Source organism: Rattus norvegicus, chromosome 20, assembly GCF_021556685.1.
Source record: "Rattus norvegicus strain SHRSP/BbbUtx chromosome 20, alternate assembly SHRSP_T2T, whole genome shotgun sequence".
In the NCBI taxonomy this organism is placed as follows: domain Eukaryota; kingdom Metazoa; phylum Chordata; class Mammalia; order Rodentia; family Muridae; genus Rattus; species Rattus norvegicus.
This window is the reverse complement of record NC_141553.1, coordinates 3,584,437-3,608,066: the sequence shown is the minus strand read 5'-3', so window position 1 is coordinate 3,608,066 and position 23,630 is coordinate 3,584,437. Positions and strand designations below refer to the sequence as shown.

The window sequence follows — 23,630 nt, the reverse complement described above, 5'->3', positions numbered from 1 at the left end:
AATATCTATTTAACAAGCCTGATGCTACACTAAACTCCAGCTCTTCAGAAATCTCTTTCTGTCTGTCATTCTTCTAAGCTGCTCTACCCTTCTCTTGGCCTCCTCCAAAGGCAAGTGGGCTCCTGAGCTCTCTTTCCTAGATTCCCTGTGTCCTACCTGATGCTTCTCTGAGGTTCCTGCAAACCCAAAGAGGAAATCTCCATCACTTACCTGGTCCTTCCATAGAGGCTTTTCCAAGCTGAGAGAGAGGGGAGGGGGAGAGAGAGAGAGAGAGAGAGAGAGAGAGAGAGAGAGAGAACTCTGTCAACGGTGCGATTGTCCCTGGCATCGGGCCCATGGGTTAGAGTGGGACGTCCTTCCCAGATTAGCTGACTTTTGCTGAGGTGCCATTTCTGTGGTGGCTGCTGGGTAAGGGGAGGTGTCACCACCGTGGACAGCTCTCACAGTGTAAGGATGCAGGCTGAAAGCTGGAAAGAAGGTATGGCCACCAGGGACAGCTCCTGCGATGGCTGCAGGCTGAGGAGACATCATGCAGCTGCCATGTTAACAGGATTTCCTCCATTTTGGACAGCTCCTGTGGGACATTTTACTGAGGTTGCCCGTAAGCTGGAACTGGAAGGAAGGGCCTGCTGCCACTTTGACGGATTTAGCGTTAGGGACTACAATAAGCCAGGACAAACCCTTCCTCCCTGAACTGTGTCTTGTCAGATATTAAGCCACAGTGATGGAAAATGGAACTATATTGGTTCCTTTCCTGTTGCTGAGATAAAAACACCATATCTGGGGTTGGGGATTTGGCTCAGTGGTAGAGCGCTTGCCTAGCAAGCGCTAGGCCCTGGGTTCGGTCCCCAGCCCCAGAAAAAAAAAAAAACTCAGTAAAAAAAAAAAACACCATGTCCAAGGAAAGTTGTAGAAGGTTCATCTGGGGATTAGGGTCCCACAGAGTTAAGAATCCCTCAACATCATGAGGGCAAGCACCAGGCGTGGGAGCAGGACTGTGTGAGAGCTCACATCTCAACCGCTGCCCCAGTGACATCCTTCCTCCAGCATGGCCCCTCCTCCTAAGCTTCCCCAAACAGCACCAACTGGGAACCAAGTATTCAAAGGACAAAGAACACGGGGGTCGTCTTATCCGAAGGACCACAGTAACTTATACAGTGACACCCAAGCTCTCAGTGCAAATATGGGGTCTTCCGGGTGTGGTGCCAGGGAAATGTTAGAGATCCCCAAATCCCGACAGCTGATCTGAGGTAATCACATAGGGCTTTTTCCTTTGAACCAGCTCAGGCCAGTGCACTGAATCATGCAGGACAGTTTTGGTGATGAGGAGCCCCAAATATCTATTGGGGCTCACTGTATCCCCAATAAGTAAGCAGTAAGTGTGGGGGGAGTGTGCAAGCATCTAATTAGGAAGTTACTACGGCCTTTGACATCATTGGCTGGTGCTGGGAGTCATAAACTTAACTTCTGCTTCCCTCTGCATTGGTGGTGGTTGTACAGGGGATGGGCTTGTAACCGGGGATGCAGGTTTGTCGGGGGTGTAACCTGGAGACACAGGTCCTGATGGGGGTTGCCTAGGGACTGGAGCTGGGCTCCAGTTTTGTTGGGAGGTAACCTGGAAACTAATGCTAGGCACCAGCCTGTTAGTTTGCCTGAGTTCAAGTTCTCTAAAATGGAGTCTGGATTGAGGCTTTGGCCTCTCCCAGCCATAGCTGGCTGACGCTGCCACAGGTGGGGCCTGGGCCGGAAGGCTTGGTTCTCCAGAGTCACCCAAGGCAATGCTGGTACCTATCTGGCCAGTAAATGCTTTTTCTAATGTCATGGTGGGCATCTCTTGTATGTGCCAAGCCCAGGAAGGAAGGAACTTTCCAATGGTCTGCAAGGGGACCATCGAGGGGGCTCAGAGTGTAAAGGTGCTTGGCACCAAGCTCTGCTCCCTGATTTTGATCCAGGGAAGCCACATGGTGAATGGAGAGACCTGAGTCCCCTAAGTTATCTCCTGAGCCTCATGTGGGCGTCATGACGCGCACAGCCCTACACACAACTATTAAATCAGTACAATAAAAGGAACCATGATGGTTTCATGTAGGTTGATGTCCTGATGCAGGTGAAGGCAGACACAAGATCAAATGAGGCCTGTCATTGGGCGAGAAGAAAGGGAGTCGGGAACAGGTTTTAGGAGAGTGGGGAGCAGAAAGGGAGAAGCAACATGGAGGCAGACATAAATGATCCTCACTACGCATCTCTATGTAGACACAGGTTGTTATGAATATTTCTTTAGGGATGGATTTCTATAGGCAAATTTATCTTGCCTACATGGGCGGTTTGTATCCTTATCAATTGGATGTGAGTTAACTGTGTGGATGCATTGCACACTGAGTATTTAACACATAAACCTGGGTGTTGGGTTGCAGTCTGTTGAGTCGTGATCTCACTGGGTTGTTGGGAGAGTGAGCAGAGTCCCTGACAGGAAGCTGTGCTAGGCTATGGAATGCTTGGGGTAGCGTGGCGTGGGGCCGCCCTAGCACGGACCGAGGAATGGGATGTGTGTGTCAGGCGTGGTAACAACCCGCCAAGGGGACAGTGTGTGAAAGCGGCTGACAGAGGAACAGCTAGAGCTCGCGAATCTGCATGGAGTGGGAACTTGCTGGCACCAGTTGTCAGCTCTATTAATTATACCACAACTGTTTCCTGTTAAAGGACACAGAAACACACGTGTATAAGTTGTGTCCTATTTGCCTCCACACTTTCCAGTGGGGAATTTTCCTGTGTCCAAAACCCACGTTGTGATGAGAAGGTGACAGAAGGGTTAAAGGGCAACCTGTGCAAGGACAAACACGGGCATTTTCAACTATTTTATGTGCTATGTGTTTACACTATTGCTGTGTGTGTGTGTGTGTGTGTGTGTGTGTGTGTGCGTGGTGTGTGAATCAGGGCAATCCCCAGTGGTGGTGTGTGTTGAGGGGTGGAGGGAGTCAGAAGACAGCCTTGGGGAGCCAGTTCTCTCTTTCCATGTGGGTTCTGGGGGACTGAACTCAGGTGGTCGGACTTGGTGGCAAGCCCTGCCACATGGGTCACCTCACCATCCCGGCCTGGGTGCCCCTGCTCTGTTTTTGGAGGTGTTGAGGAATTGAACCTGGGACCTGCGGTGTACAAGGGGGGCACTCTAGTCCCTGAACCACATTCCCAATGTTTGAAACACAGTCAGCAGACAAGGGTTTTCTGTTATTTCAAAGGCCTTGTACTAAAACTTTGGGCTAAAGATGGAATTGGAGCCTACCTATTAACAACAGACATGGATGGAGTACAAGAAACACTTTGGTGGGCTGGAGAGATGGCTCAGTGGTTAAGAGCACTGACTGCTCTTCCAGAGGTCCTGAGTTCAATTCCCAGCAACCACATGGTGGCTCACAACCATCTGTAATGCTATCTGATGCCCTCTTCTGTGTGTCTGAAGACAGCTACAGTGTACTCATACAGAATAAATAAATAAATCTTTAAAAAAGAAAAAAGAAAGAAAGAACACTTTGTCAGCACAGCCAACTGATCTGAGGACCTAATCTAGGAGAACCAGGCCTGAAGTGGAAATTTCTGGTTTCTTTGGAGACTCGGTTGTGTCCTTTGATGTTTTTCCTGGAAACTGTCTCATGAGGGGATGTTTTTGCTGAAGCAGACACGTGGTGTTTTTCTGGAAGCTGCCTGGAAGAGGGGCATGGGGTGTCTTGTTAGAGCTTGAGAGATGTCCTCTAGAGAACTCATGGTGTTGGGAAAGGGTCTAGATATAACTCAACAGACCACGGACGACACTGTGTGGCTTGGGTTCCCCTTGCCACTCTTTGTGGGTCTTCGTTGGGATTTGCTGAAGCCGCTCTTCCCTGACGACGCTGATGCCTTCTTCCCTGATCATTTGTCATGACTTTGTAGAGAGAAACAAACCAAAGTACTTCTGGTGGTGTCCCGGCAGCTTCTTCCTGCTTCTGCAGACTCAGGACTATGGGTAGAACCTCAAAGTTACTTCTGGATTGAACTGCCAATGCTGACCCGTGTGAGCTCAGTGCTGCTATCCTGATGACGCAGATTGGATTCACCCCCAAGAACTATTTCAGGACAGGTGCCCATCTTCCTTTGCCCTGTTACCCTTTCCTCTCTTCTACCTCTGGTGGGTGGTGGGCTAGAGGAGAGGTTAAGACATTTAAGTAAGCTTATTAAAGTAGGTTTTGAAAAATCTAAGCCCACACAGGGCATCTGGAAGGATCCTTGTGTGAGTTATGTTACCAATCCTTGCTTGGTGCTGGAGGACATCAGACTGAACACTGTGGGGACAGATTGGGAAACTCCTTCTCTTGGACTCTGTGACCCTGAGGAACCCAGGGCTTCTCCTGTACAGACCGTCTCTGCAGGGGAGTTGGGTGGCTCAGGCCTGAGTGCGGCCCTGTGCTGCAGAGAAAAGTATCACAGAGCCAAGGCATAAAAATATGCTGAGTAAATTATGGAGCTGGAGAGGTTGTTCAGAGGTGAAGAATGCTTCTTTCTGATCCACAGGACCTGGGTTCAGTTCCCAGCTCTCACCGACTTGTAACTCCAGCCTCAGAGGGGATAGAGCGCCCTCTGCTGGCCGCCTGGGGTGCTCCATGCACGTGGCATAACAGACACATATGGAGGCAAAATACCCTTATAGAAATATATTTTTTAAAAGAACGAAAAAGAAAAGGAGAGAAATAAAATTTCGTTAAAGAAAGAGGTCCTTGAACAATATTGGGGGACATTACCGCATGGAGGAACACCTACCAACCCTACTGCAGGGCTCTATGGTCCCCTGCACCAGATTTATACACTGGTCTTGGAGATTCAGCAATGGAAGGCAAAAATCGACACGACTCCCCCTACAGAGTGGCCCCTGATGTTACTGGTCTATGCAGCCTGTGTGTTCGCCCAATTATGCTGTTTGTGTTGTTATGTCTTGTAACTCAGGGTGAAGTTGAATTCTCTTTTTAAGATTTATTATGTACACGTTTTGTCTGCACACATGCCTGCCCGCCACAAGAGGGCGCCAGATTTCTGAGCATTCAACTCAGGACCTGTGGAAAAGCAATTAGTGCTCTCAACCTCTGAGTCATCTCTCCTGTCCAGAACTTGAATTCTGGATCCTCCTGCCTCACCTCAGCATGCCAAGTGTCAGGTGTGTGTGTGTGGTGTGTGTGTGTGGTGTGTGTGTGTGTGTGTGTTCAGGGGAGGAGCCAGAGGTGCAATCTGTGTTTCAGCCCGAAGATCCTAAGGACCCGTGAAAACCGCAAAACAGAGGATTTGGAGCTGAAGGGGAAATTCCTGGCTGCTTCAGTATGAAGAGCCTTCCCCAGCTTTCAAAGCTCACAGCCACTTAGGTGATGCAGACCTGGACAGGCCCCTACTCGTGTGTTCTGCTGCCGCCTGGCGGCTATGAGCGGTATCGCAGCTCCCAAGGGTCCTGGGGATGGACTGGACTGTGCCAAAAGTCCCTCCAGACTGCAGGAACTGCTTGCTGGTCTGTGGCTTCCAATGTCCCCGAAGCTGTCTGGGTCACACTGAACAAGGGTCACACTAAGGAACCGGATATCCCCTGCACAGTCCCCGCATCGGAGCGTTAGTTTCTCTTTCTTTTGTTGTCGCTGTCACCTGGGATTTGAGCTCCCCACCTTGTGACCCTGTCCTCACTGAGCTGGACACCTGCTGAGTTTGATGGGACCCAGCCCAAGAAAGGGTTCCAGGTTTCTTTAGGATTAAATGCCACAAAGGAACCAGATGTTATGAGCGTAATTCTTATATTTTTAATATTAATGGTTAATTAAAATTCTTAATTGTAAAATTAACTTCTCTTAATCAAATAAATAAATATATACAAGTAGTTCTTAATGAAGAATTTATAATTGTTAACTCTTTCTAATTATGTTTTTATCCTTGTTCTCACTGTATATAGCTGATGATGTCAGAAAAAGATTTGCCTTTTATAGGACTAACGGGGGCAATGTTGATGTAATGTTATTGCGTCCTGCGTGAGGAATCCTCTCTGTCCTACCCTGCCTACCTAAAGCACCTTCTGAAAATGAGATACAAAGCCTATGTCCCATAGCCAAGGAGAGCTGAGGGCAGGATTCTGGTCAGAGTGAGGAACTCTGGGAAGAGAGAAGCATGGGGGAGTCACCACCCAGACTCAGAGGGGTCGGGATGTGTGAATCTGAGGAGAGGTGAGCAGCCACATGGCAGAACTTAGGATGGTGTGAATGGGATAACTGAGTTAGGAGAAGCTGGGACAGGCCCAGCATGAAGCCTAGGCCTTCATAAATAAATGTAAGTCTGCTGTCATTATGCAGAGCAAGGACAGGCAGGCAGGATTGTCCCACAGAAGCAGCAGGAGCTGGAGCAGGAGCAAGAGCAAGAGACAAAGAGCAAGTGATTCCTTCCACGTCTTCACTGAGGCCTCCAGCAGAAGGTGTGGCCAGATTAGAAACGGGGAGGGACTCCACTCAAATACTCAGGATTACAGGTGTCTCTTCCTCCATCAAAGGAAAGGATCAGAAACTGATCTTCCCACTTCACCTTAAGCAAAACCGCCTCACAGATGTTGCCCTCCATTTTGGGGTTTTAGTTAACCCCCCATGTAGCTGACATCAAACAATCAACATCATAGTCCAGGTCAGAGTTCTGCACCTACTCTGGGGCTTTGCAGCTCCTCTGAGCACTCAGGGCTCTGCCTCCTGCCTCCCCTCTTACAGGGCGTTTTCTTCCCACGGCTGGAAAAGCATGTAAAGTTCTTCTGGATGTAAGTGTGATGAGAGCAGGGCAGCGTGAGACCTGAGACCCTGGAGAAGCACAGACAGCAGGGAAGTCCTGGGGCAGCTCAGCCAGCCTGGGTCCCCTTTACCCTCAGCTCCGTGGGCTCAGACTCCGTCCTCTCTGTTTCTTCCACCAGGTGGCGCTATTGGCCAAGAATGGGACGCTTCTCTACCATCTTCAACAGGTGAGACCTGGAGGGTCAGCAGTGGGAGGGAACATGGGGAAAGGGGACACCTTTCTCTGAGGAACATTCTGGGTGTTTGGATGTTCTGGTCTCTTATAAATTAGTATCCAACCATCTGAGTGGAATTTATCCTGTTCATGGGGAATCAAAACTGACATCTGCTCAATTACAAAGATCAGCACACACTGTGTCTTCATCCTGGGATGAGGCCGTGTTCCTCTGTGCACAGCAGGTCCATACAGTGAAAGATTTTCTGTATATTTAATTTTATGCTGTTCTATAAATTGTCATTTCAATACACTCTATTTCAACTATCTCAGACTTCCTGTTACAGAGCTCTCTTCATTGGCTGGTGGTCCACTGTTGTCTGAACAGCACTGTGCCCTCCGCCCCTGGCCTCACACTCTCGATGTGTAGAGGAAAGACAGGCAGGATGATTAAAATCATTTTTTTTATATTTTATTTTCATGACCTGTCCTCTTTGTGCATATAAACATGTAGGTGCACAGCCACTGATCCCTTGGAACTGAAGTCACAGACGGTGGAAGCCACCGTGTGCTGAGGGAACTGAACCTGGATCCTCTGCACCAGCAACAAGTGCTCCTGGCTGCTGAGCCCTCTCCCCAGCCACCATTGGAATGTTTGCCTCAGGAACCACACAGCTGCCTCACAGCTGCTGGCTGACACCATAGAGAAACCAGAGGCCAAGGAAGAGACAGGGTCAGTGCAGAGCTCAGGAGGGAGGGGAGCTGGGCACGGATGGGGTGAGACCTGAGGGACAGAGACACAGAGGGGCTGAGCAGGAGGAGACGGAGACAAAGGGGGACACCCAACTCAGCAGAGTGCCCTGTGTGAGGGCATTTCCCTCAGCCTGCACTGGACACATCTCCAGAACCCTGCTGGCCTCTTACACTTCACAGTGACTGCTGTGCTGGTTTGAATGAGAACAGCCACACAGGCTCATGGGAATGAATCCTTCAAATCCAGCTGAGGCCATGTTCAGAGAGGATTGGGAGGTGTGGCCTTGATGGAGGATGTGTGCCACTGGTGTGTGCACTGAGGTTTTAAAAGACTTTCACTGGGCTGGAGAGATGGCTCAGTGGTTAAGGGCAACGACTGCTCCTGAGTTCAAATCCCAGCAAACACATGGTGCCTCGCAAACCTCTGTAATGAGATCTGATTCCCTCCTATGGTGTCTGAAGACAGGTACAGTGTACTTCATGAATAAATTATATATATTATATTTAATAATATTTTATATTACATATATTATATGTATAAATTTTTTAAAAATCGACTTTCACTATTGCCAGTGTCTCAGTCTGTTACTTGCAAATCAAGTCGGGAGCTCTCAGCTGTTCCCCCACCACACCTCTCCTCTGCCATCATAGACACAAATCCTCTGAAACTAGAGAACAGATTAAACATATTCTTTTATAAGATACCTTGGCCATAGTGTCTTATCACAGTAATAAAAACTAACTAGAGCTAGTGTGCTGACACAGGCCTTCTATCCTATTGTGGTTGATTGAATAGATGGTCCTCATAGGCTCATGTGTTTGGATCCTTGCCCCACAAAGAGTGGCACTATTAGGAGGTGTGGTCTTGTGGGAGTAGGCATGGACATGTTGGAGGAAGTGTGTCACTGAGAGGAAGGGCTTTGAGGTCTCTGTGCTCATGCTCTGCCCAGTGTGGAATGAGAGCCTCTTCCTGGCTGCCTTTGGATCAAGATGTAGAAGTCTCAGCTCCTTCAGCACCATGTCTGCCTGCAGCTGCCATGTTTCCTGTTATAATGGACTAAACCTCTGAAACTGTTACCCAGCCACTATTGAATGTTTCTTTTTAGAAGTGTTGCCTTGGTCATGGTGTTTCTTCACAACAATGAAAGGGAAACTGTGACATCCAGCCCTCAGGATGCAAAGGCCATGTATCTCTGGGAGGTCAAGGTCAGCTTGGTTTACATAGTAAGATCCAGGACAGCCAGAGCAGTGCAGACAGACCTTGTCTCAAAAAACAGAATAAATAAGAAGAAAAGTAACAGACAGATCCTTTCTGTGGGGCTGCCTATCCCAACCGCATCCTTAGGTCAGTCAGGATGGAACCTAAGAGCTTCAAGTTCCCACGGAAAACACTCACAGCACCTAATAAGAGTGGTTCACTGAAACAGGACCCGCCGAATCCTGGTGAGGCTGCTGGGCTGCTGTGGAGACCTGCATGGGGAGGGGACTGGAGTGCACACCTGTGCTCACCCACATTTGTGGCTCTGTGTGATGGGTGACTCTCTTCAGGAGCCCCCACCCATCTCTCCTCTTCTTTCCACTTCAGTTCTATGGCGGTGATTTGGAGAGATCCACAGAATGAACAAACGTGTAAATTTAATCTTTCCCCACACTACTGATCAGGGATGAAACCTCACATCACCAGTGTGTGCTCTCTGGCCTGAGAATCATCTTTCCTCCAATGTCCACACTGCTCAGGCCTGAGGAACTCTGGGGCCCCAACTCAGTTATTAGATCCAGTGTTCCACACATTCATGTCCCTCATCCCTTCAGCTCCTAAGTGTGAGTGAAGGTCAGAGAGGGAGTGAGAGATCACAGATTGATAACTTCTCCCACACTCTCTCATTATTCTGTGGTATAGTTAATTACAGTTCCCCTCCTACTGTGATTTAGTCACTAAAGCAGCTGCACAGGGGAAGTGTGGACACAGGGAAGTGCAGTGTAGCACAGGGCACTGTGCTGTCTGTGGTCTCCACAGGGGTCTCTTCCCTGTGGACAACGGGGTCTCCTGTGCTGAGACAAGACCCAGGTCCACATGGACAATCTCAGGACTCAGAATGAAGATCCTTGTAAAACACACCCACCTGGAGCCACAGATGCATCTTCTGGGAATAAACACAAGGAGTCTGGGTCTAAACCTGAGGTTGAGAAGACAGATCCTGAGGGAAGAGGCAAAGTCATCTCTTTACAGATGAGTGTCCTGCACTCAGGCTTGGCAGTGTGGGCTGCCCATGCAGGTGAACAGAGCCTGGTCTCTGTGGGGTCTGGGTGGGGCTTGCAGGCCAGCGCCTCCTCTTAAAGGAGAAGCGTCTCTCCACTGCATGCACAAGGCTTGTGTTGTGATTGTATTCCCGGAAGTCACTTTTCTTCTAGAAGACTCCAGGGACTGACTTCTGAAGAGAAGAAGGAAGAGGAGGGTGGAGGAGAAGACACAGAATGTTAGGCCTGCATGCGTCTCCTGGTGTTCAGGCAGTTTCTGGGTCAGAACTCAGAGACACCATGACAAACAGCGCTCTGCCCCACAGCAAAGGGTTCAGGCAAAGTCTTAGTTGCCAGGCGGTGAGGTCAGGGGCGGGGCAGGGGATTCCCCAACTTCCCAGTTTCATTTCTGCTTCTAATCTGTGTCAGGTCCTTCTGCCCGGATACTGATGAGATTCTGGAAATTCTCACTCCCACTGGGTGGCGTGAACCCTGTGAACCAATCAGCGTCGCCCCAGGCACTGGTTGTAATGTCAGCGCAGCACGCCGGACTCAGAAGCGTCCGGAATCTGAGATGGGGGCGATGGCGCCGCCCACGCTGCTCCTGCTTGTTGCGGCCGCCCTGACCCCGACCAAGACCCGCGCGGGTGAGTGCGGGGTCGGGAGGGAAACGGCCTCTGCGGGGAGTAGGGGGGGGACCGCACCGGGGAAGCCCGGTCCCCGCGTCTCACACCAGACCCCCGCCCCTTCTCCACCCGCGTCCCGAGCCCCGCGCCCTGCTCCCCGCCCCGCCCGCGCTCCCTCCCGCGCTCCCGGGAGGAGGTCCGGGTCTCATCGCGCGCCGCCCCCAGGCTCACACTCGCTGCGGTATTTCCACACCGCCGTGTCCCGGCCCGGCCTCGGGGAGCCCCGGTTCATCTCTGTCGGCTACGTGGACGACACGGAGTTCGTGCGCTACGATAGCGACGCGGAGAATCCGAGATATGAGCCGCGGGCGCGGTGGATGGAGCGGGAGGGGCCGGAGTATTGGGAGAGGCAGACACAGATCGCCAAGAGAAACGAGCAGGTTTACCGAGTGGACCTGAGTACCCTGCGAGGCTACTATAACCAGAGCGAGGGCGGTGAGTGACCCCGGGTCGGAGGTCACGACCCGACTACTCCCCCACACGACTGGAGACCTCCTGGTCCCAAATCCGAGGCTCGGAGCAGAACCGACCCGGGCCAGTTTCCCTTTCAGTTTGGAGGAGTCCGCGGACGTGCGGGGCCGGGCAGGTGGGAGGGGCGGATGCGGTCGCCCCAGCGAGGCGGGTCTGACCACGAGGTCCCGCAGGCTCTCACACCTACCAGAGGATGCATGGCTGTGAGTTGGGGTCGGACGGGAGCCTCCTCCGCGGGTATATGCAGTACGCCTATGACGGCCGCGATTACATCGCCCTGAACGAAGACCTCAAAACGTGGATGGTGAAGGACACAGCAGCACGGATCACCAGAAACAAGTGGGATCAGGCTGGTTTTGGAGAGAGAAAGAGGACCTACCTGCAGGTCGAGTGCTTGGAGTGGCTCCGCAAATACCTGGAGCTCGGGAAGGAGACACTGCTGCGCTCAGGTGCTGGGGGCCTCTGGCTTCTCCTCCTCTGCTCTCCCGCTGGGACTCAGTCCTGGGGAAGTAGGAACCCTCAGCTGGGTGATGCCCCTGTCTCAGAGGGGAGACAGTGTCCCTGGGTCTCCTGATCCCTCATCACAGTGACTGCACTGCCTCTCCCAGGGCCCAACCTTCTCCCTGGAGAGTTCTGAGTCCCTCTCAGGAGGGAAGGAGAGAATTTCCCCACTTAACAGCAGGGGCTCCCTGCTGTCAGCCATGGCCTCTCCCAGGCCAGGTCCTCTGCCCACACCCACTCTCTGAGGACACTGACTCCTGTCCTGCTGAGTGTGTCAGCCCTTACACCTCAGGACCAGAAGTCTCTTTTCCTCATAGGAGACATGGACTCCACTACACTAGGCTGGTTCTCCCCAGTTTCTAGAACTTTCCATAGAACACATTCTCACAGATCCCTCCCTGATGTGGGGTTTGCTTCTCTTCCACACCCCATTTCTCTCTATTCCTACAGTGGAGAATGGTCCCATGAGCCCTTATGGGGTACCCTGGAGGAATATAAATTGTGGAATTTCTTTTTCTTTTTTTCTCGCTTTTTCTTATTTCTTACTTTCTTTTTTCTTTCCTTATTTTGGGAGGCATTATTTTGCTTCTAGTCAGAGTTTGTCTGCAAACACATATTAAATCAATTATTTTCCATTCCCTCTTCTGTTCTATGACCACCCATCTCATGCTATACAACATCACATAAGGACGGCCATGTTGACCCACTGGCTCATGTGGATTCCCTCTTAGCCTCTGAGTCCCTCAGGAAAGTGTGCAGTTCTGTGTTGAGGGGACCAGCTCTCCCTGCAGCTCTGTAGTCGATGACAGTTGAAATGTCACACAGGTCGATGACATACAGGTCAGTGTCATTGTTTTTACTATGTCTTGTGTATATTTCAGTTTGTCTTGTTAACTGTGTGATTTCTTAAATCTTCCACACAGATCCCCCTAAGGTACATGTGACCCTTCACCCCAGACCTGAAGGTGGTGTCACCCTGAGGTGCTGGGCTCTGGGCTTCTACCCTGCTGACATCACCCTGACCTGGCAGTTGAATGGGGAGGACCTGACCCAGGACATGGAGCTTGTGGAGACCAGGCCTGCAGGGGATGGAACCTTCCAGAAGTGGGCAGCTGTGGTGGTGCCTTCTGGGGAGGAGCAGAAGTACACATGCCATGTGGAGCATGAGGGGCTGCCTGATCCTCTCACCCAGAGATGGGGTAAGGAGGGTGTGGGTGCAGAGCTGGGGTCAGGAAAAGCTGGAGCCTTCTGCAGACCCTGAGCTGGTCAGTGCTGAGAGCTGGGGTCATGACCCCCACCTTCATTTCCTGTACCTGTCCTTCCCAGAGGCTCCTCCAGGCACTGACTCCAACATGGAAACCAATGTTATTTATGTTTTCCTTGGAGCTGTGGCCATGATTGGGGCTGTGGCCGTGATTGGAGCTGTGGTGGCTGTTGTGAGGAGGAGGAGGAGGAAGAGAAACACAGGTAGGAACAGGCAGAGTCCGTTTCCCCTCAGCTTCCTTTAGAAGAGCGCTCTGCTAATGAATGGGAAACATGGTCACACCCCTCATTGCTGCTGTCTCAACTGGGTCCTCTGTCAGTTCTGGAAACTTCCTCCTCTCAAGACCTTCCTTGAACTCTCACAGCTTTTCTTCTCACAGGTGGGAAAGGAGACTACACCCCTGCTCCAGGTTAGTGTGGGGGCAGGATTGTCCCTGAGGGTATTGGAGTGAAGCTGGAGATGTTGGGAGCTCTGGGAATCCATAGTAGCTCCTCCATAGAAATCTTCTGGAGGCCTGAGTTGTACCGTGATATGAATGCATACATACGCATATACTATACAGAAACACACACACACACATATATATGTATATATATATGTATGTATATAAATATACATGTGTTTTGTTTTACCCTAGGCAGTGACAGCTGCCAGAGCTCTGATGTGTCCCTCGCAGATTGTGAAGGTGACTCTGGGGTCTGACTGGGGAGGGTCAATGTGGACATGATTGGGTTTCATGGACTCCCAGAATCTTCTGGGAGTGGAGGGTTGTTGGGCTGTTGTCTTCACAGTGATGGTTTGTGACTCTTGTTTTCTAGCATGAAGACAGCTGCCTGCAGTGGACTGAGTGACAGACGATGTGTTCAGGTCTCTCCTGTGACATCCAGAGCCCTCAGTTCTCTTTGGACACCAGTGTCTGAAGTTTCTTGTGATTCTGTGGCTTCAGTGTGACGAACTGTGGAGCCCAGCCCGCCCTGCACACCTGGACCCTGTCCCTGCACTGCCTGTGTTCCCTACCAAGGCCAACCTTGCTGGTCCAGCCTAGGGGTGGGTGGTGAGGACATCTGCATCCTGTCACTCCGTGATACCCTGAGCATCAGCTCCTCACTTCCACACTGAGAATAAGAATCTGAGTGTGAACTTGATTGTTCACATCCTTGACCCAAGACTGGATGGCTTTTTTTTTTTTCTTTTCTTTTTTTTTTCCGGAGCTGGGGATAGAACCCAGGGCAAGCGCTCTACCTCTGAGCTAAATCCCCAACCCTGACTGGATGGCTTTTTAATTACTGGATGGAATGTTTAGAAATTCTTTGTTTTGGGCTTGGTTTTTTTTTTTTTTTTTTGAAAAAAAAAATGGCAGATGGAGAAGTTTCCAGAATCTGTGTCACTAAGCTGTGTGTATCTGGTGGGACAGGATGAGGCGGTGGGAGCTGAGTGTGAACAGGGCTATGCCCCGATGTGCTCAGTCAGTTTTTATCTTTGATGGACTCAGCCTTGGCTCCGCCACCTTGTCTGGGGCCACCCGGCCTGCTTATGCCTTTCTTTGCCTGAGCTAGGTGTTTTCTACTTCATGCACCCTGGTTTCCAAGTAACATACATGGGGGTTACCACCAGACAAGAATACTGGAGACTTCTGCTAGCTTGCATCTACACAAGAGTAAGTTTCACTCTATTGTTAGAGATTTCAGGATATTGAAATTTATTGTAGGTAAGAAGTTTCTGAGAAATCAAAACTTATTCTGTTGGTTTCTGATGTGACGTTTGTTTATCGTTACCCTGACTACCAGTTTCTGTTGTGTGATTTTTTTCTGCCTATAAGCAAGTGGTTTTTGCTTGATTACCTGAGACTTGCTCAGAATATTTCTTATCTCCATTTCTCATGCCTCTTGTCCCATCCTTTCCCACTCCCCTCTCCAAGGTCTCCGTTGATGTTCCCGTGGGCTAGGACGCTTGGTGCCCAACGTCTGGTGCCTGGATAGTAGAGGGGGCTCCGTGAGGAAGAAGACTCAGGTAGCCAGGGTTGTATGTAGAAATACCATCGCATGCCATGGGAAGCCTGCTGCAGCCAAAACGAAGGTGAGTGATAGAGTCTGATTATGGGACAAGCATTAAGCCAACATGAGGTCTATGGAGACAGTTAAAAGGGGCATTAAACCTGTGAGGAGAAAGGTAAAGACCAACGATTTATTTAAATATTTTGATTTTGTTAAGGATCTTTGCTCATGGTTTCCTCAAGAGGGAACTATCGATATTATAAGTTGGAATAGAGTAGGAGATGCTCTTAAAGATTTCTATAACACTTTTGGGCCTGAAAAGGTTCCTGTGACTGCTTTCTCTTATTGGAATCTACTTAAAGAATTAATAGATAAAAAGGAGACAGTAATAGCTATGACATCACAAACTGAGGAGATTCTGAAAGATTCCTCCAAGACCAATAAGGTCAAAACACGGAAAGAAGAGTAAATCGACCTAATTTCCCTAGAAAGTGAGGATGAGGGTGCACAAGGGGGACACGGGGTGCCTGAGGACAGAAAAAAGGTTCACAAGATGATGAAAGAGAAAAATCTGATATTAGACTCAAGCCAGATGTGAGACCTAAAAAATGTCCTCCTCTTAAAGATCTGTCTGACCTCGACAATGAAAATGACCCAAAATCAGCAAAAGTGAATTGGGAATCCTTAGAAGATGAGAAAGCCAAATACCACAACCCCAATTGGCTTCTGCCATTATCTCTGCCACCTCCTTATAATCAGGCCTCTGTGCCTACTGTAATGGCGGTTGTTGACCCCAAGCAAGAGTTGAAACCAAAAATCACTTATCTTGAGCAACAAATAAAGCTAGAGGAACTTTATCAGTCTGTGATTAACAAGCTACAAAAATTAAAAACGGGATGAGCCTGTGACAGATACAAGCTTAAAAGCAGAAACAACTCGCCCTCCACAGCAGCCTGGACCATCCGTACCAAAAGGCAAGATGCGTGTGAATCCTAACCATGAAAATGAAAGCACAGATGTCTTAGAAGCCTTCCCGGTTACAGAAAGTGTAGATGCTCAGGGACAGCCTTGGAGACATCACCAGGGATTTGACTTGAGAATTATCAAAGAATTAAAAGCTGCTGTGGCCCAATATGGTGCTTCTGCTCCTTACACTCTGGCCATTTTAGAATCAGTGGCCGAAAACTGGCTCACTCCTGGGACTGGAATACACTAGTCCATGCCATACTGACAGGAGGCGACCATCTTCTCTGGAAGTCAGAATGTTTTGAACATTGTAGAGAGACTGTCAAGAAAAATGCTCAGGCAGGTGATGGATGGACCTTTGACGAGCTGACTGTATCAGGCAATTATGATACTAATGATTCTCAGATGCAATGTGGTCCTGGGCTGTCGCTCAAGTTCAAGCTGCAGACACTGGGGCCTGGAGAAAACTCCCTGTAAAAGGGGATCCAGGAGCATCACTTACTGGGGCGAAACAGGGACCAGATGAGCCTTTTGCAGACTTTGTACACAGGCTCAGGACTCCTGCAGGTCGTGTGTTTGGATGTACAGAGGCAGGTGTTGATCCTGTGAAACAATTGGCCTATGGAAACGCCAATCCAGCCTGCCAGGCGGCTATCAGTTGCTATAGAAAGAAGACTGATTCGACAGGTTACATCCGCCTCTGTTCAGACATCGGACCCTCATATCAACAGGGTCTTGCTATGGCTGCAGCCTTTGGTGGACAGACTGTTAAAGAATTCATCACCAACAGAGACGAAAATAAACGGGGGTGTTTTAAATGTGGTAAGGCAGGACATTATGCTAAGGATTGTTCCGGAGATCCAATTAGGAAACAATCTGATCTCCCTGCTCCTGGCCTCTGCCCAAAATGCAAATGAGGAAAACATTGGGCCAATATCTGCAGATCAAAGAGAGAGGCTGAAGGGAACACAATACATCATCAGGGAAACGGAGGGAAGGGCCAGCCCCGGCCCCAAAACAAGCTTGGGGGGCAGTCAGCTTTGTTCCAGCCAACTCCAAAAATCCATTTCAAAACTTAGTAGATCAACCCCAGGAAGTGCGGGACTGGACCTCTGTTCCCCCTCCCACACAGTATTGACCCTGGAGATGGGGGCACAGGCTCTCAATACTGGAATCTATGGTCCATTGCCATCTCAGTTTGTATTGATTATAGGAAGAAGCAGCGTGACCATGAAAGGGCTGCAGATTTATCCTGGAGTCATAGACAATGATTGTATAGGAGAAATAAAAGTCACGGCCAAAGCAGTAGACAGTATTATAACCGTTCCCCAGGGTGAGAGGATAGCTCAGTTAATATTGCTTCCCCTAATGAAAACTGACAATAAAATACAACATCCCAAAAGAGGAGATGGGGGTTTTGGATCATCAAACATTTACTGGGTACAGAAGATGACTGTTCGGAAACCTTCCCTCAGACTCTGGCTAGATGGAAAGTTATTTACAGGATCAATTGATACAGGAGCCAATGTGACTGTTATTAAACAAGGAGATTGGCCCTCCTGTTGGCCTATTGTAGAGACAATAACTGACTTGAGAGGGATTGGTCAGAGTATCAACCCGAGACAAAGTTCAAAATACCTTCCTTGGAGAGATAAGGAAAATAATTCAGGCCTCATTAAGCCTTTTGTAATTCCTCATTTGCCTGTGAATTCATGGGAGAGGGGCTTGCTTTCCCCGATGATAGTTATAATGTGTCGTCCTAATGAGGAGATTGCTGCTCAGATGTTGGCCCAGGGACATAGCCCCAGCAAAGAATTGGGAAAGCGAGAAAACTGCGCTACAGGCCAGAAGGATGAAAACGGATTGGGAAATTTTTTATTTCGGCCATTGACCTGCCTGCACCCCAAGGGTATGCTGATCCAATTATCTGGAAGTCTGATGAGCCCATACAGGTCGATCAATGGTCTTTAACCTCTGAAAAACTACAATTAGCACAATTATCAGTGCAGGAACAATTGGAAGCAGGACATATTAGAGAGAGTAACTCTCCATGGAATACTCCTATCTCTGTTATTAAGAAAAAGTCTGGCAAATGGAGGCTGTTACAAGATTCAAGAGCTGTGAATGCTACCATGGTACTCATGGGTGCCCTCCAACCTGCACTGCCTTCTCCCATAGATGTACCTCTAAGTTATTATAAAGTAATAATTGATTTAAAAGATTGCTTTTTTACAATTCCTTTATATCCTGATGATCAGAAAAGGTTTGCCTTTAGTCTACCATCTATAAATTTTAAAGAACCTATGAGGCGCTAGCAATGGAGAGCCTTCCCTCAAGGAATGGCCAATATTCCCACCCTATGCCAAAAGTACCTTGCTAAGGCCATACAAACAATCAGAGGTTCTTGAAAAGCATGTATATTGTCCATTACATGGATGATATATTAATAGCAGGACACAAAGGTGGACCAGGTTTACAATGCCTTACCCAGCTGACAAAGGGGCTAGCAGCTTCATGGCTTCCAATAGCTCCAGGAAAGGTTCAGTTACAGGAGCCTACACTTACGTGGGATTCCAAATGAACGGACCAAAGATAATTCATCAAAAGGCTCCCATTCGCAGGGATCAATCATATACTCTTAATGACTTCCAAAAATTGTTGGGTGATATTAATTGGCTTCGACCTTATTTAAAACTTAACTGCCAGAGAATTAAAACCCTTGTTTGATGTATTCAAAGGAGATCCTAACCCTAAATCCTGAAGATCAATTTCTCAGTCAGCACCTTTGGCACTGCAAAAGGTCAAGGACGCCATTGCCACACAATTTGTCACTCATACAAATCATCATCAACCTTTGGTGCTCATCACATTTAAGCTGACTGTGACACCAGCCGGCCTTTTTTGGCAGAGTAACCCTATGGTGTGGATTCATTTACCTTCTTCCCCGAAGGAGGTTTTATTACCTTATTGTGATGCTGTATCAGAGTTCGTTATTTTAGGAAGAGAGAACGTTAGAAAACACTTTGGAATTGAGCCAGCAGAAGTTATTCAGCCTCACACCCGACCTCAGGTCGACTGGCTTTCACAGGACACAGACACAGGGCCTGTTGCCTGGGCCTCAGGCAGGAGGTTTAGACAACCATCGTCCACCTGACAGGCGAATTCAATTTCGTAAGTCACATGCTCTTATATCCCCCTGAATTATTAGTAAAGATCCTTTAGATGAGGCTTGACTGGTGTGTTTACTGATGGATCCTCTAACAGCATTGCAGCCTGTACTTTAAAGATGAAAATAGTTAAATTCCAGACTCAAAACTCCTCTGCCTGAGTGGTTGAACTACAGGCCAGTGCTGCAGTCCTTTCTGCCTCTCCTGAGGAATCCTTGAATGTTTATATGGACAGCACTTACCTAGCCCATCCCACACTCTGTTAGAACCTGTGGGACACATACGATGTCTCAGAAACAGCCACCTTGTTTTTAAGTTGTCAAAAAACTTATCCAAAAATGGACCAAGAAGTGTTACTTGGGACACCTTAGGGCCCATTCTGGTCTGCCAGGACCTTTGACCTGAGGCAAGGAAGTGGCAGATGGGGCCGCTAAGTTCATAGCCAATGCCTCCCCTGGCGTACCTGAAAGTCTTCACCGGGCACAGACAGCTCATTCTTTCCATCATTTAAATGCTCACACATTAAGATTGACGTTTGATATTACAGAGAACAAGCCAGACAGGGAGTCAAACAATGTCCTTCCTGTGAGACTCACCTCCCAACTCCACACTTGAGAGTCAATCCCAAAGGCTTGGTACCAAATACAATCTGGCAAATGGATGCCACACACTGCTCAGAATTTGGTAATTTACAATATATTCATGTTTGTACAGATACCTATAGTGGGTTCATTGTTGCTACCCTACAAACTGGGGAAGGCAGCAAACAGGTCAGTGCCCACCTATTACACTGCTTTTCTGTCTTGGGGCTTCCCTAACAAATTAAAACTGATAACGGTCCAGGTTATATCTCAAAGGCTTTTCAAGAATTCTGTACACAGTTACACATGGCACATCTTACAGGGATTCCCTGTACCCCTTCAAGGACAAGGCATGGTAGAGAGAGCACATTTGTCTTTAAAAACCACTACTGAAAAAAGTTTTTTTCTTTTTAAAATTTATTCATTTATTATATGTAAGTACACTGTAGCTGTCTTCAGACACACCAGAAGAGGGCATCGGATCTCTTTACAGATGGTTGTGAGCCACCATGTGATTGCTGGGATTTGAACTCAGGATCTCTGGAAGAGCAGTCGGTGCTCTTAACCGCTGAGCCATCTCTCCAGCCCCCATGAAAAAATTTAAAAAGGGAGAATTGTACCCTGTGAAGGGTATCCCCAGAAATATAGTGAACCATGCCCTTATTTTAAATTTTTTAAAATTGGATGGTGATAAAAAAAAGTGAGCTGCAGATCGCTTTTGGCACCCTAATTCACAAAAACAGTTTGCCTGGGTGAAATGGAAAGATCCTTCAGATTAAAAATGGTGTGGACCCGAGCCAGTGCTAACCTGGGGGATAAGGTCAGTCTGTATTTTTTCAAGGAAATGATGCAGCCAGATGGCTGCCAGAGCGATTGGTAAAACAAATTGATAATGATAATAAATCCAGGGAATAACCTCTTCCCTGAGAATACGTGTTCTTTTTCTTTTCAGGAAAACGATTGAATTCACCTTGCTGGTGATGTTCCTTTGGGTGGTCCTTTGAGCCAATGAAAATCACTTGTGAGGCTTCAGCACCTGGTGAAAGGGAGGTAACTACCCTGTCTGCCTGGCATTTTTTTCCTGACAGGAAATTATACCAACCATGCTAAAACTCAGAGATATGGTTGTCTCAGAGCCGTGGCTGATGGTCCACCTATGGGATGCCGATCTGCTAAAATGTTACATTTTACAGAGTTTAAGACACGGCCTGGAAAAGTTGCTCCTGTCTTGTGCTTTTCTGTCTGATCAGCAACGTTCCTACTGCATAGACAGATGGATTGAGGAGAACGTGGGCTGTCCCTTTCATTCATGCAGAATCCATGATGTTAGGACCTTAAGAATGATGAGATTATTATCCAAGGTCCTTATCAGGGCCACAGTTTTTATCGCACACCCGCAGGCTGTACATGAGTTGTTTGAGATCCACTTGATCCTCACTGGACTACACCAGTCAAGGGAGCCATGTATATGACAAGAGACACAACCTGGCCTAGCAGCTCTGTCTGTATTTGGCCTTCTCTTGTCCAAGTACAAACCACCATTCTTGCAGAAATCCAAGAACAAGAAAAAGAGTTAAATGCACCACTCACCTCTCTGTCTTCACGACATCCTTTCTCCTGGCTCTCTCTTTTCTGAGAAGGCCTCGTGATTGCCAACATTACAGGTCTTGGCCATGTATCCAGGTGAAGGCAGACACAAGATCAAGTGAGGCCTCTCATTGGGGGAGAAGAAAGGGAGCAGAAAGGGAGAAGCGACATGGAGGCAGACGTAAATGATCCTAGCCACGCATCTCTATGTAGACACAGGTTGTTATGAATATTTCTTCAGGGATGGATTTCGTAGACAGGTTTATCTTATCTACGTGGGTGGTTAATACCCTTATCAATCGGATGTAAGTTAATTGTGTGGATGCATTGTACATAGAGTGTACAGCCCTGCCCTGTCTGGGTTCAAAGTTTATGGCCTCTCGTAAGCCGCAACCAGTGTCTGCCTGATGTAATGTGCAGCATGAGGACAGCCATAGTTGCCCTGGCGGCCCAAGAAGGCGACAAAACAAAGTGCACTGGCCCCCGGCAGGCGCTCGGACGGGTGCGCGGACTTGGAAGCCTTGGCCTCAACACCGCAGCACTAGCTGTTGACCTCAATGCAGGAAGTGTCCATTCACAGTCTACTCGCATGGCAACTTCCTCCCAACATCTCGAGCTGCTGAGTGACTGTGGGCCTCCATCGCTAGGCTACACCCAGGGAACTGGAAATAGCCAGGGGCCTCAGAGTAACCGTGCAGAGCTGCTGGCCACAGGTGAAGACTTTTGAGATGCTAAGGTCTCAGAGAGCACTTGTCTGGAATCAGGGTCTGACGTGGCTTTGTGCACAGCTGAAACTAATCCTTGCAAAAGAAAAAAGAAAGTCAGTGAAGGCTTCCCCTGAGACTTGCATAATTTTTCTAAGTGATGTGGACTTCCGTCCTGGCTCCTCCACTCCGTTCCCAGCCCTTAAAGCTGCTAAGGAGCACTGTTCTGAGATTGGATACTCAAGTTGCCCTGTTCCTGTACAGCAGCGCAGAGCCCCGATCAAGTGGACCTGAGCTGTGTTAATTCCCCTCCTCCTCTGTGCTCTTCCACATTCCTGGCTTCTTCTCTCCATCATGGCAACCATTACCACTGAGGTCCAGCCTGTGCTACAGCTGTTACCAATCCTCCTCAGTCTTGGGGAATAGTTCAATTCTAAGTCTAAATATTTAGAGTTTGTTTCACATAGGAAAAGGGCATCCCTTAGGACACCATTGTGTCTTTAAAATGCCTTAGGTCCATCATGTGTACAGCACCCCATGCTGTATTGTCATAACCATGTGGGTGCATTGTCTCCATTAGCCAGCATATGCTGTGGTGGAACTACTTGGAATGCTGTTGGGATTCTGTGACCCAGGACAGCCTGCCCTCAAAAGGTGCTGTGGGTTTATACCTGTCCACGAAACATGGCAGTCTCCTCTGACCATCCTCCTGCTTTCCACTTTGACCTGACTGCTCTCTAACCCAGGTTCTTCCTCTCTTTCTAACTGGGGGAATCTCCCTCTCTCTGCTCCAGTCACTGGGAATGAGCCTATTGGTTCTCCCTTTTCTTGTGTTTGAAATTTTTCAATCTTTTCTACCTCTGTTAGTTTCTCCAGTTGCACAGCCAACTCTGCTACTTCTCAGAAGAGAGAGAGGAACCCTCCTGTTTTCCTTTTTCCCTCCATGTTTTGAATCCCAAGCTTCTCCATTTCTTCCTGTATTTATTCCAGTTCCTCAGTCAAATCTTTCCTCCGTTTTATAAACATAGCCCCAAATGATGGAGAGTGGAAACGAAAACTGACGTGGAAATACATGTGGGGCATGGCCGAAGAAAAGCCTTAGAAAACACAACTTTGGCTTTTTGAAACAAAGTATCCATTCCTTTTCTCCTGCCTGTTTCCAGCCCCGTCTCTTCAAACATTTCTCCCAACCGTTCCTCCCACAGTTCTCCTACAGTCTAGTCCCTTCTCCCAGTTTTCCCAACACCAGCGGCTCCAAACTACACCATGTAGTCCCTAAGCAGTGCACAGCAAAATCGGTCAAACTAGTGCCAGGCCCTGCCTTCTCACCTCAGCTTTAAGATGCCCTCACAGGGACTGTCAAAATTTGTGTCTCTTGTGAAAATGGCTGCACCAAGGCCTCTCATCAGCCTGAAGACATCACAGTCCACGGTGGCTCATCTGCTTTTTTCTGAAGCAGGAGCTGCCCCCCAGGAGCTGTCCATTGTGGGGGCAACTCCTCTCCTGCCTCACCCAGCAACTCCACAGAGATGGCACCACAGCAAAGCCGCCTGCGCCCAGGAAGGACTTCTTATCCTAACCCATGGGCCCAGTTCTGAGAAAGGTAGTGCGTCTGAAAAAAGAAAAAAAAAAAAACCCTACCAATCCCAGAACAAATAAAAAAACAAAACAAACAAACAAACAAAAAAAACCCAGAAAGCAAAAGCAAAAACAAAACAAAGAACCACCCCCAACCCC

At 48.6% G+C, this 23,630-nt stretch overlaps 2 protein-coding genes and 1 pseudogene across 11 annotated transcripts in view; all 3 read left to right on the top strand.

Annotated features, from left to right (window-relative positions):
* LOC147998478 (uncharacterized) overlaps window positions 1-23,630 on the top strand; it is a 100,476-nt gene that overhangs the window by 67,154 nt on the left and 9,692 nt on the right. Inside the window, exons 1-3 of one of the 9 annotated variants that reach the window (XM_087598662.1) lie at window positions 14,100-14,551; window positions 14,813-14,970; window positions 20,555-20,652. The exons of 1 other annotated variant lie outside the window; for it this stretch is intronic. In XM_087598662.1, the coding sequence (XP_087454788.1) occupies window positions 20,611-20,652 (42 nt within the window). In that variant the 5' untranslated portion in view covers window positions 14,100-14,551; window positions 14,813-14,970; window positions 20,555-20,610. Of the gene's footprint in view, window positions 1-13,842; window positions 14,971-15,513; window positions 19,026-20,554; window positions 23,497-23,630 lie in introns of those variants that run through there. 7 more of the 9 variants (XM_087598659.1, XR_015645471.1, XM_087598661.1 and 4 more) reach the window with 7 other exon arrangements.
* LOC224733l-3 (LOC224733l-3 pseudogene) lies at window positions 6,748-7,053 on the top strand (annotated as a pseudogene).
* Window positions 10,182-14,272, top strand: RT1-CE4 (RT1 class I, locus CE4). 2 transcript variants are annotated; one of them, XM_087598053.1, is made up of 9 exons: window positions 10,182-10,304; window positions 10,402-10,619; window positions 10,824-11,093; window positions 11,303-11,578; window positions 12,554-12,829; window positions 12,957-13,097; window positions 13,274-13,303; window positions 13,532-13,579; window positions 13,713-14,272. In XM_087598053.1, the coding sequence occupies exons 1-9, from the start codon at window positions 10,210-10,212 to the stop codon at window positions 13,715-13,717; spliced, it is 1,359 nt and encodes a 452-aa protein (XP_087454179.1). In that variant the 5' UTR covers window positions 10,182-10,209; the 3' UTR covers window positions 13,718-14,272.

What these genes read in the sequence shown, in the direction of transcription:
- RT1-CE4 (XM_087598053.1), top strand. Translation starts at nt 10,210, where the DNA reads ATGTTAGGCCTGCATGCGTCTCCTGGTGTTCAGGCAGTTTCTGGGTCA. An exon ending in CCCGACCAAGACCCGCGCGG is followed by an intron (nt 10,620 to 10,823) that starts GTGAGTGCGGGG and finishes CGCCGCCCCCAG; the next exon opens with GCTCACACTCGCTGCGGTAT. An exon ending in GGAGACACTGCTGCGCTCAG is followed by an intron (nt 11,579 to 12,553) that starts GTGCTGGGGGCC and finishes TCTTCCACACAG; the next exon opens with ATCCCCCTAAGGTACATGTG.